Source organism: Piliocolobus tephrosceles, chromosome 10 (genome assembly GCF_002776525.5).
Source record: "Piliocolobus tephrosceles isolate RC106 chromosome 10, ASM277652v3, whole genome shotgun sequence".
NCBI classification, from domain to species: Eukaryota; Metazoa; Chordata; class Mammalia; order Primates; family Cercopithecidae; genus Piliocolobus; species Piliocolobus tephrosceles.
Window position 1 is genome coordinate 6,938,700 of NC_045443.1, and position 12,501 is coordinate 6,951,200.

Genomic DNA, 12,501 nt, shown 5'->3' on the forward strand with positions numbered 1-12,501 from the left:
AAAAAAAAAAAAAAAAAAAAAAAAAAAACAGCTGGGTGTGGTGGCGGGCGCCTGTAATCCCAGATACTCAGGAGGCTTGAGGCAGGAGAATTACTTGAACCCAGGACACAGAGGTTACAGTGAGAAAGAGACTGCATCACTGCATTCCAGCCTGGATGACAGAGACTCTGTCTCAAAAAAGAACTAGCCGCCCACTGACTGATACAGCTCTACCTCTTCAGAGATGCAATTCAATCCCACCTCTGTATCTTTCCTGAATACTCCAATCTACAGTGTTCCCCAAACCCCTCTGCACTAGTGTCGCTCATTGGACCATAGTCACCTACAGCTCAAGTACAGTTAGTTAACTTTCAAGTCTGTGTGTCTTCAACCCTAATGTGTAAGTTACTTGGAAGCAAAGCCTCCCATAGAATGAAGAAAGTGAGAACGGTGCGCTGGATGGACAGACTCCCTCCGCTGCTGGACGTTATGCACTTTCAAGTTTGTCACTTAAGCAATCAATATATTCCTCCCCAACCGCTCACCTTAAACCTTCGAGCTAGAAATTTATTCTTGATCTCTAAGAAATTGCCACGGTTCATTTCACCCTTGAAAGGCTCATTGAGGATGGCATAGCGTGGGTCATTCTGGATGTCTTGCCACCGGGCATAGCCATGGCTATTGGAAAAGTGCTCAGGAAAAACAAAACAAGAAAAGTAAGAACCTCAAACTAAGAGACCTTCAGAACCTTTCACCAAAAGCCTCAGTCCAGATTCAGGCAAAGGATACTTTATGATGCCGGCTAGTAGCCAGTAGTCATGCCGTCGATGCCAGATCTCATAAGTCTTCTTGGTAACTGTGGCTGCCCGCTCTTCATTCTGCCAAAGGGAGTGCAACTCTGAGGAAGAATTTAGGGAAGGTGGGGGGGGGGGGGGGCGGGAAGCAAACATCTGTGAGAATTGAAAATGCTACTTATTCTTGTCCCCCACCATCCCCTATCCCTGGATCCATCTTTATATAATTTGCTTCTGGCTTTCTCCACAGAACCCAGGGGAGTACACTATCAGTTTGGCATTCCCTCATCGAACAGAGGTAAAGCCCCTGTACCGTGGTTTCTGACAAGAACCCCAATTTCACATCAGATCCTTCTAACCCTGGTGGGCCCCTCATTTCCATACCAGTAAAACCACCATCTGCAATGTTGAACATGAAACGCTGTTTAATATTTTTCTTCTGTTTCTCATCATTCAGGTCCTTGGGGGTCTCTCCATTCTGAAGCATCACCTCTTTTTTCTCTTCTTCTTCTTTCTTCTCTTCTACAGAATGTAAGGAAGAAAAATGTCAGTTCCAGCCAAAGCCCAGCACCATCACCCTTACCCAGAACACTGTATGCTACAAGAATCCATCCACCTCCACCCCTTCTCCACCTGGGTGTCTCTCAGACCCAGAAAATGGTGCCATTGGCCCACTGACAACTAAATGTGGGGACAGGTGCAGTCTTTTGGGATAAAATGGCTAGATGAGTATGGACAGGGAGGCAGGGCAGATACAGTCCTTGCTTCTGGTTTTAGAGTTCTTCTAAACCACAATCAACTTCTTCAAACACCCACCTTTGTCTTCTACCACAATAGGGGTCAGATCTATTGCTGACTTTTCCTCTACCTTCTCTACGTCAGCAGCACCTAGGGGAAGAAATGTTATTGAAAATATACCTAAAGGAAGAACATTCTCCTCTGTTCCACACTATTATCCAATTGGATAGACCTACATCTAAATGTCTGCGATTACAGTAATGTCAGCTGGGCATGGTGGCTCATGCCTATAATCCCAGCATTTTGGGAGACAGTAGCGGGCAGATCACTTGAGGTCAGGAGTTCAAGACCAGCCTGGCCAACATGGGAAAACCCAATCTCTATTAAAAATACAAAAATTAGCCAGGTGCGGTGGCTCATACCTGTAATCCCAGCACTTTGGGAGGCCAAGGTGGGTGGATCACCTGAGGTCAAGAGTTAGAAACCAGCCTGGCCAACATGGTGAAACCCCGTCTCTACTAAAAATACAAAAATTAGCCAGGCGTGGTGGCTCACGCCTGTAATCCTAACACTTTGGGAGGCCGAGGTGGGTGGATCTCAAGGTCAGGAGTTCGTGACCAGCCTGGCCAACATGGTAAAACCCCGTCTCTACTAAAAGACAAAAATTAGTCGGGCACGGTGGCACGTGCTGTAATCCCAGCTACTCAGGAGGCTGAGGCAGGAGAATTGTTTGAACCCAGGAGGTGGAGGTTGCAGTGAGCCGAGATCATACCACTGCACTGCACATCAGCCTGGGCGACAGAGGAAGACTCCACCTCAAAAAAAAAAAAAAAATTAGCCGGGCATGGTAACTACTCAGGAGACTGAGGCAGGAGAATCGCTTGAACCCAGGAGGTGGAGGTTGCAGTGAGCCAATATCGTCCCACTGCACTCCTGCCTGGGCGACAGAGTGAGACACTATCTCAATAAATAAATAAATAAATAAATAATTAGCTGGGCATGGTTGTGGAATGCCTGTAATCCCAGTTACTTGGAGGCTGAGGCAGAAGAATCGCTTGAACCCGGGAGGCCCAAGTTGCAGTAAGCAGAGATCGTAACACTGCACTCCCGCCTGGGTGACAGAGTGAGACTCCATCTCAAAAAATAAAAATAAATAAAGTCATAAGAGACAGGAAAACCTGCCACCTAAAATCAAGGGTGCAGGATTCTTCAGTGTATCGCTTCCTCCTGCTATCTCTACAGCCCCAGTGAAAATTCATGAGTGACCATGGTTCACACAGGGATCTGTAGTGCTTAAAAATATGGATACCAGCCAGGCACAGTAGCGCACGCCTATAATCCCAGCACTTTGAGAGGGCAAGGCAGGTGGATCACCTGAGGTCAGGAGTTCAAGACCAGCCTGACCAATATGGAGAAACCCCCTCTATTAAAAAATACAAAATTAGCTAGGCATGGTGGCACATGCCTGTGATCCCAGTTACTCAGGAGGCTGAGGCAGGAGAATCGCTTGAACTCAGGAGGCAGAGGTTGCCGAGATCACGCCATTACACTCCAGCCTGGGCAACAAGAATGAAACTCCTTTTTTTTTAAAAGAAAAAAAGAAAAAAAAAGGCCAGGCACAGTGGCTCATGCCTGTAATCCTAACAATTTGGGAGGCCAAGGCGGGCGGATCATGAGGTCAGGAGATTGAGACCAGCCTGGCCAACATGGTGAAACCCTGTCTCTACTAAAAATACAAAAATTAGCTGGGCATGATGGCGTATGCCTGTAATCCCAGCTACTCGGGAAGCTGAGGCAGGAGAATCGCTTGAACCTGGGAGGTAGAGGTTGTAGTAAGCCAAGATTGCGCCACAGCACTCCAGCCTGGCAACAGCGCGAGACTATCTCAAAAAAAAAAAACCATGTGGATACCTTTACCTTTGGGCTCTGTGTCCATAGGTTCCTCTGTTCTCTCCTTCACCTCTGCCTTTTCCACTTTCTCCTCTCCCTCAGGGGGTTCAGCAACGACCTTTTCATCCTCTGAGGCAGGGGCAGGGGGCTGTGTACACTTCAAAGGAAAAAAAAACAAAAACAAAACAGATGAAGCAGACAGGCCAGCAACTACAAGGAAGACTGGGCTTACACATTTGTCTTTAGTGTGGCATTCAGTCACCCCCATCTCTTACCTCAATGGCAGTCTCAGGGGCTACAGATTTAACCTCCTTTTCTCCTTCTATGCTCTCTTCTTCTTTGAGGCTATTTTCCTCTATTTTGATCCCATCTTCTGCAGAACAATAAGAGACAATCAATTAGGAAGAAGGTGCTACATCAGAGAGAAGGTCATTTCTTCCCAGTTTGTCTCATCTTAAATTGTCCTCTCGTGCCTTTAAGAGCCAGCCCTATTCTTAGGACGGCCCTCCTAAACTGAGAGGGAAATTGCTGTGTGTCCTGCCAGACTACCCTGTTAGAACTGAGCACAGGGGAGCAGAAAAATAGGCCAGGACAAAAAGAGAGGGACAGAAAATGATAGGACAGGCAGACTTACCAGCAGGTGGGGCAGGTGCGGGAGTGTTGGGCTGCGTATCCCCTGGAGTGGAGGGTGTAGGAGTCTTTGGGGAGGGTGACCCTGGCTGGGACATTTTCTTGTTTTCTTCTACCTCAGCCAGTTCAGGCATGCTCCAGCGCCCATTAACATGTTCAAACTCCTGAACCTGTAGCAATGGGACAAGAAGTTGAAGACCCAATTCCAGCTGCAGGCTCCTTTCCTATTGGCCTTCCAGTCTCCGCCTCCTGGGTTCAAGCAATTCTCCTGCCTCAGCCTCCTGAGTAGCTGGGATTACAGGTGCCCACTACCACACGCAGCTAATTTTTGTATTTTTAGTAGAGATGGGGTTTCGCCATGTTGGCCAGGCTGGTCTCAAACTCCTGACCTCAAGTGATCTGCCCGCCTCGGCCTCCCAAAGTGCTGGGATTACAGGTGTGAGCCACTGCGCCTGGCCCCCTAGAAACTTTTAACAATGGCAAATGGCTCAGGGCTCACCTTCTTGCGAATCAAAGACATAACACCAATTCTAGTAAGGACATGCTGGCGAGACAGGCCTTCTCGGGGGACACCATCAGCAAAGGTCTCAGCCCCATCTGCCCCCGGCTCACATAAATGCCGCATAAAGAGAGAGACATATGCCCTGCGTAAAGAAGTAGAGAAATGAGTTAAACAGGGATCATGCTGACTCTTAAGATTCTTTTTCCATCCCTTCGTGAGGCATCATCACGGGCAATAACTATGGCTCCACCTTGAGGTAAAGCCCACCACTGCACTGGAAGGCTGATCTCCAGACCCCACAAGAAGACCCAGATTCTCTTCCAGGGAAGCTAGGAACACATTACTAACAGCTTCACCTGCCAACTTCAACAGAGGAAACAGCCCACTTCCCTGCACAGCTGGGCCTAGAACCATGGAATGACCAGCTAGATAGCAGAAGCCCTTGCTCTAGATCAGTCCACGCCAGCCCTCAACTCACTTGAACTCTTTCTCTGATTTGCCTCGCAGATCTCTTACAAGCCACTGGGTAGTAAAAGCATCCTGAGGTGGCATACCATATCGCATAATTGCGTTAAGAAAGGCTTTTCGCTGACGAGCATTAAAACCAAGTACCTAGGGGAAGAAGAAACCCAGGTGAGAGGGAGCAGGCTGCACTCCACCAAAGATCCAGTATCTATCTGGCACTCACCCACCCTTAGAATCGCATGGCACTTACTTCAATATTCCCACCGACACGGGCCAACAGAGGAGGCAATGGCTTATCTTTATCATTCCGCAGGCCCTTACGACTGGGCCTACGGGGAGCTGCAGTAAGAAAAGGATGAATGAGTGACACAGGTAGGATATGAAACAAAGCAACATTTAGAAAAGCAACAAAAAAGCACAGCCCTCACCTTCTGAACGTTCATCAAAGTCTTCATCACCTTCCTCTGAAGCCACTGAGTAATCGGACTGGTTGTCGGACTGGTCGTCCTGCCAATCTGGAGGGAGAGAGGGCAGATGAGCGGGGCCCACTGCTCTAGTGGAACGGCCCATGGGTGGGGGGCGGGGCCGGCCACACACACCTCGGTCCTCCTGGGAGCCATCATTGTAGTTGACCTGTTTACGGATTCTTTTTCCTTTGCCCAGATTTCGGGCTAGATCTTCTTGCTGCTGCTCATAATGGTGCCGCAGCAATTTCTCCCAGTAGTCAGGATCCACACTTTCTTCCTGTTTAATGATTTCCCGTTCTACCTCCTCTTCCTCCTGGGACAGAGGGAGGGCCAGGACTCAGGAGTGCTGAAGTCAGCACGACCAGCTACCCCTGGTCCTCATAGTTCCCACTCTGCTAGCTCCTTTTCATGACTGGACTCTTAAATAGCTGGTGTGCCTGTTTGGACCTACGAACTTAGAAGAAATTTAATTGAGAGTACATAGCTCCTCATAATTATGTATAGATTAGCAGTCAGCATAACTCAAGAAAAACATAGGATAGAGCCATCATCACAGGGAAGGATGAAGACACAGAATGCTTTCTTCTAACCCCTTGCACTGGTGCATATACAATCGGAAGATAGCAAAAAGAGGTCAGAGCCTTAGCAAGGCAGAAAGGAGAAGCTTCTGAAATACTGTAAAAGATTTTCATAAGAGAGAAGAGGACTATAAACCTTTCTGTTCTTCATGAACTTCATAAAAGCTTACCAACTGTCTGCAAAACAAAAAGAATTATATATAGCCTCTTATGTCCCAAAAATGTTGATACTCCTCTAAAAGTGAATTTTTTTCAGACACTTCAGGATCACTCACTGATTCCACATCCCTTATACTGGAATTAAACAGCTCCTAATAGCATAACATTAGAAACAACCTAAATGTTCATCATTATGGAACTAGTTAAATAAATTATAATCAGCCCTCTGCATCCATGGGTTCTGCACCTGTGGATTCAAACAACCATAGATGGAAAATATTCAGAGAAAAAACAAAATTATGTCTGTACTGAACGTGTACAGACTTTTTTCTTGTTATTATTCCCTAATCAATGTGGCATTTACATTGCATTGGTATTACTTTTGTGTTTAAAAGGAAAAAAAAGTTTTTGGGTACATGTATGTGGGTGTACATATACATGTATGAATATATGTATAATTTGTATACACATAAAATATTTTTGTAAAGATATAAAAGGAACTGAAAACATTAGCTGTCCCCAAAAAGGGAACTAAATTGTTAGAGGACAGAAGAGAAAAGAGATACATGTGTGTGTATATATAAATATGTATATATATATATTTTTTTTGAGAGAGGGTCTAGCTGTGTTGTCTAGGCTAGAGTACAGTGGCATCATTATGGCTCACTGCAGCCTCGACCACCAGGTTTAAGCGATCCTCCCACACAGCTAGAACCACAGCATGAGCAACCACACTCAGCTCATGTTTTTATTACTTAGAGACAGAATTTCACCATGTTGCCCAAGTGGGTCTCCAACTCCTGGGCTCAAGCGGCCCTCCCGCCTCAGCCTCCCAAAGTACTGGGATTCTAGGCATGAGCCACCGCGTCTTGTCCTTTCGTGTATTTTGAGCTATGTAAATTACTATCTATTAAAAATAAACCTTAAAAAATTTTTAAAAGAAGTCAACAGCAGCTGCAGTCACTGATCAAAGAACAATGTGTATACTTGTGTAGTCACCAACAAGGATGATCCACTTATCATGTGCTCTCCCGTCAATCACTTCTATTACGTTCACTGCCACTGAAAGGAATGTGAGCATTCTATTAGTAGGGTCGTTTCTGATTGAACACTATAGTATACAGACCTATGTTAGACCATTCAGCCACACTTACATATAAACTGAGGTTGGACACATTACCTTCAAGAACAAAATCACAGGTGAGTATCAGGGAAACACAGCAAGGGGGATGGTTCTGAGGTGGGAGAATGAGAAAAGATGACAAAGACCACCAGAACCAACGCCAATTCAAAGAATCCTGAGCTGAGTGGTTTACAGAAGACCAGAAGAAAAAGGAAATTTTATTTTTCCATTTCATACTCCTCTACATCATTTGGGAGAGAAAAACATTAAAACAAGCCACAGATTCCTCACATACTATTTTCTTTTTTTACTATAAAAGACCAAGAAAGAGAAGGGAGGAGAATAAAAAGGTATAGACCGATTCTAATTTTTTTTTTTTTTGAGACGGAGTCTCACTCTGTCGCCGGGCTGGAGTGCAGTGGCGCAATCTTGGCTTCACTGCAACCTCCACCTCCCGGGTTTCAAGTGATTCTCTGCCTCAGCCTCCCAAGTAACTGGGACTATAGGCGCCCGCCACCACACCCAGCTAATTTTTGTATTTTTAGTAGAGACAGGGTTTCACCACGTTGGCCAGGATAGTCTCAATCTCCTGACCTCGTGATCCACCCACCTCAGCCTCCCAAAGTGCTGGGACTACAGGCGTGAGCCACCGCACCTGGCCTGATTCTAATCTTTAAAAAAACACAAGGAGGGGCCGGGCACAGTGGCTCATGCCTGTAATCCCAGCACTTTGGGAGGCCGAGGCAGATGGATCATGAGGTCAGGAGATCGAGACCATCCTGACTAACAGAGTGAACCCCCGTCTCTACTAAAAACGCAAAAAATTAGCTGGGCGTGGTGGCACATGCCTGTAGTCCCAGCTATTCGGAAGGCTGAGGCACGAGAATTGCTTGAACCCGGGAGGCGGAGGTTGCAGTGAGCCAAGATCACGCCACTGCTCTCCAGCCTGGGCGAGAGAGCAAGACACTGTCTCAAAAAAAAAAGAAAAAAAAACAGACACAAGGAGGCTGGGCATGGTGGCTCATGCCTATAATCTCACCACTTTGGGAGGCCGAGGCAGGCGGATCACTGAGGTCAGGAGTTCTAGAGTACCCCAGCAAACATGGTAAAACCCCGTTTCTACTAAAACTATAAAAAAATTAGCCGGGCATGATGGTGCGTACCTGTAATCTCAGCTACTTGGGAGGCTAAGGCAGGAAAATTGTTTGAACCCAGAAGTGGAGGTTGCAGTGGGCCGTGATCCCACCACTGCACTCCAGCCTGGGCAACAGAGCAAGACTCTGTCTCAAAAAAAAAAACATACTTAAGGCCAGGGCAGTGGCTCACGCCTGTAATCCCAGCACTTTGGGAGGACAAGGTGGGTGGATCACAAGGTCAGGAGATCAAGACCATCCTGGCTAACATGGTGAAACCTCGTCTCTAATAAAAACACAAAAGAAATGAGACAGGTGTGGTGGCAGGCGCCTGTAGTCCCAGCTACTCGGGAGGCTGAGGCAGGAGAATTGCTTGAACCCGAGAGGCGGAGCTTGCAGTGGGCTGAGATCGCACTACTTCACTCCAACCTGGGGGAGAGAGTGGGACTCCATCTCAAAATAAATAAATAAATAAATAAAATAATAAATACATAAAAATAAACACAAGGAGACCTGGTGCAGTGACTAACACCTGTCATTCCAGTACTTTGGGAGGCCAAGGCAGGAGGACTGCTTAAGGCCAGGAGTTCAAGACCATCCTGGGCAACACAGCAAGACATCGCTAAAAACATTTAAAAAATTAACCAGGTCTGGTAGCACACATGTACTAGGGTCACTCTTCAGCCCAGGAGTTTAAGGTTGCTGAGCTATGTTTGTGCCATTGCACTCCAGCCTGGATGACAAAGTAAGACCCTGTCTCTTTTTTTGTTGTTTTTTTCTCTTCAGACAGAGTCTGGCTCTGTCACCAGGCTGGAATGCAATGGCGTGATCTCAGCTCACTGCAACCTCCGCCTCCTAGGTTCAAATGATTCTCCTGCCTCAGCCTCCTGAGTAGCTGGGACTACAGGTGTGCTCCATCATGCCTGGCTAATTTTTTTATTTTTAGGAGAAACTGGGTTTCACCGTGTTGGCCGGGCTGGTCTCAAACTCCTGGCCTCAAGTGATCTATCTGCCTGTCTCGGCCTCCCAAAGTGCTGGGATTACAGACTTGAGCCACTACACCTGGTAGAGACCCTGTCTCTTAAATAAAAACCAGAAAACACAAAGAGACAGATTATCTAGGATCTTCTGCCTCTTCTCTAGAGAGATGAGGTAGCATTCAAAATTTTATGTGTAAGTTTTAATAAAACACGTAAGAGAAAATGACATTCTGGTAAAGAGCCAAAATAACTGTTGTGAGCATATTTGGTTGTAAGTTTTCTGACAACCAAGGCAAAGATGAAAATCCGATTAGTCATGTTATCAGCCTTGTTTTCAAAGGAAGAGGTGTATCAATTCATCAACGTAAGAATTTGCCTACAGATATTTTCCTCTTGTCTCAAATACCACCTTGGTCTCAATTCCAATTTTCAGACCAATCACCAAGCACAGGATTGCCTTGGATGCATACTCACCCCCATTTCTTCTTCCCGTACCACATACTGGGCCACTTTGAATGAGCTCAAATATTCATTCATGCCCTGCAATTCTGTGTCTTCAGTCTCATCCTGGTTACGGTCCAGCAGCCGTTCAATGGCCTTATCATCGTAGTGGATAACACTGCTATCTTCTCCCTCTTTGTTGTCTCCTCCTATAAAAAATCAAGGGCCCACATCCCCAAAGTCAGCTTCAGCAGCTGCAGTGGAAAAAGCAAGTCCCACAAGACCCTTGGTATCAAAGATTCTCCCTAACCTTTAGAGAGGCCAAGCCCCACACCAAAATGTAAGTTCCTGACTAGCTCACCTCCATCAGTGGCTTCATCCTTGAAAAGTTCCTCAGTGCCAAATTTGAGGATATCATCAAGCTCCTGTTTGGACATAGATCCAGTCTTGGAGCCCAGCCCAGGCCGTACCACTAGATGCGTCAGCATCATTTTCTTCTTTGCCACCTGCGTGATGCGCTCCTCAACTGACGCACGGGTCACAAACCGGTAGATCATTACCTTTTTATTTTGCCCAATCCGGTGAGCTCTGCTAAAGGCCTGGAGTTGAGCAGGAAATAAAGCCAGAAATTGTATTTTCCTGGTGCCACTCTTATCCTGACTTCCACATAGTATTCTAAATTCAGCACAAGACAAGGTCCACAGCCTGCCTTCATAGGAAACTTCCTTTTGCACCCCTACCTCCAGACACCACCCTCTAACACGTTACCCAAAATAGGACCACAGCTAACCAAATTCTCTGGCTTACACAATAAGGTAAACAACACAAAAAGAATCTGTTGTTTCTCACCTAAAAACCTAATTCCAGATGGTAGAATGCTCATAGAGGCCACTATGCCTCTAACATGTTACTTATTAAGGCTGCCTGCTGCCTCTGCTCACCTGAATGTCATTATGGGGGTTCCAGTCAGAGTCATAGATAATAACTGTGTCAGCAGTGGCCAGATTGATTCCAAGGCCCCCAGCTCGAGTGGAAAGCAAGAAGCAGAACTGCTGAGCACCCGGTGCTAATAAAGGAACCAAAAACACCATTAGAAGTGTCTCCTGAATTCCAATTCACAAATGTAGTTTAAAAAACTAAGCCGGGGCGGTGGCTCACGCCTGTAATCTCAGCACTTTGGGAGGCAGACGCAGGTGGATCATTGGAGATCAGGAGTTCAAGACCAGCCTGGCCAACATGGTGAAACCCTGCCTCTACTAAAAATATAAAAATTAGCCAGGCATGGTGGTGTACACCTGTAGTCCCAGCTACTCGGAAGGCTGAGGCAGGATAATCGCTTGAACCTGGTAGGCAGAGTTTGCAGTGAGCAGATATTGCACCACTGCACTTCGGCCTGGGCAACAGAGCGAGAGACTCCATCTCAAAAAAAAAAGAGAAAAATTAGCTGGGCATGGTGGTGCACACCTGTAGTCCCAGCTACTCAGGAAGTTGAGGCAGGAGAATCACTTGAGCCCAAGAGTTATAGTGAACTTTGACTGTGCTACTGCAGTCCAGCCTGGGCAACAGAGCAAGACCCCATCTCTTAAAGAAAAACATCAGAATAGGCCAGGTGCAGTGGCTCATGCCTATAACCCCAACACTTTGGGAGGCTGAGGTGGGAGTTCGAGACTAAGCTGGCCAACATGGTGAAATCCTGCCTACTAAAAATACAAAATTAGCCAGGCATGGTGGCAGTCACCTGTAATCCCAGCTACTTGGGAGGCTGACGCAAGAGAATCGCTTGAACCCAGGAGGCGAAGGTAAAAAAGAATGAATGTCAGAATATAAAACCTCATTAGACAAACACCACAGTAATAATCATTGTAAGCAAAGTCCACTGATGGATACTAAAATCAGTGTGAAAGTTTAAGGAGAAACAGGACACTGACATAGTCTCAAATATCTCCCTCAAGCTATTGATCAATCACAATTGGGAACAAGAGAAACTTTACACTGCAGAAACTCAACAGACACTACCTTAACCAGTGATCAAGTCATTACCAGTAAGGGGACATAACACATCATGTCCGTGCCCCAGTATGATGCATTGAAAAGGAAACATCATCGGCCGTGTGCAGTGGCTCATAAGGTCAGGAGATCGAGACCATCCTGGCCAACATGGTGAAACCTTGTCTCTACTAACAGTACAAAAATTAGCCGGGCATGGTGGCGGGCACCTGTAGTCTCAGCTACTTGGGAGGCTGAGGCAGGAGAATGGCTTGAACCTGGGCGGAGGTTGCAGTGAGCCAAGATCGCACCACTGCACTCCAGACTCCAGCCTGGTAACAGAGCAAGACTGTCTCAAAAAAAAAAAAAAAAGAAAAGAAAAGGACACAACATCACCTCTGTGGCATTCTTGCACAAAATGTCTAATTTAATCAAGAGAAAACATCACACAAACCCAAACTTAGAGCCATGCTACAAAATAACTGACCAGTGTTCATCAAAAGTATCTATACTGACCAGGCACGTGGCTCGCACTTGTAATCCCAGCACTTTGGGAGGTCAAGGCAGGTGGATTACCTGAGGTCAGGAGTTCGAGACCAGCCTGGCCAACATGGTGAAACCGTCTCTACTAAAAAT

General features: G+C 46.4%; 1 protein-coding gene and 1 non-coding gene across 9 annotated transcripts in view; both read right to left on the reverse strand.

Moving 5' to 3' along the window:
* The window catches only part of CHD4 (chromodomain helicase DNA binding protein 4), a 37,801-nt gene that overhangs the window by 7,436 nt on the left and 17,864 nt on the right, over positions 1–12,501 (reverse strand). For 5 of the 8 annotated variants that reach the window (XM_023232328.2, XM_023232330.2, XM_023232324.2 and 2 more), the window contains 15 exons: positions 10,821–10,945; positions 10,241–10,478; positions 9,913–10,088; positions 5,598–5,778; positions 5,427–5,513; positions 5,249–5,337; positions 5,012–5,145; positions 4,531–4,675; positions 4,036–4,201; positions 3,677–3,774; positions 3,429–3,558; positions 1,590–1,661; positions 1,158–1,295; positions 769–877; positions 525–657 (listed from right to left, as the gene is read on the reverse strand). In XM_023232328.2, the coding sequence (XP_023088096.1) occupies positions 525–657; positions 769–877; positions 1,158–1,295; positions 1,590–1,661; positions 3,429–3,558; positions 3,677–3,774; positions 4,036–4,201; positions 4,531–4,675; positions 5,012–5,145; positions 5,249–5,337; positions 5,427–5,513; positions 5,598–5,778; positions 9,913–10,088; positions 10,241–10,478; positions 10,821–10,945 (2,021 nt within the window). Of the gene's footprint in view, positions 1–524; positions 658–768; positions 878–1,157; positions 1,296–1,589; positions 1,662–3,428; positions 3,559–3,676; positions 3,775–4,035; positions 4,202–4,530; positions 4,676–5,011; positions 5,146–5,248; positions 5,338–5,426; positions 5,779–9,912; positions 10,089–10,240; positions 10,479–10,820; positions 10,946–12,501 lie in introns of all 8 variants that reach the window. The other 3 variants (XR_002735667.3, XM_023232326.3, XM_023232323.2) reach the window with 3 other exon arrangements.
* LOC111555975 lies at positions 3,860–3,996 on the reverse strand. Its single transcript, XR_002735688.2, has one exon.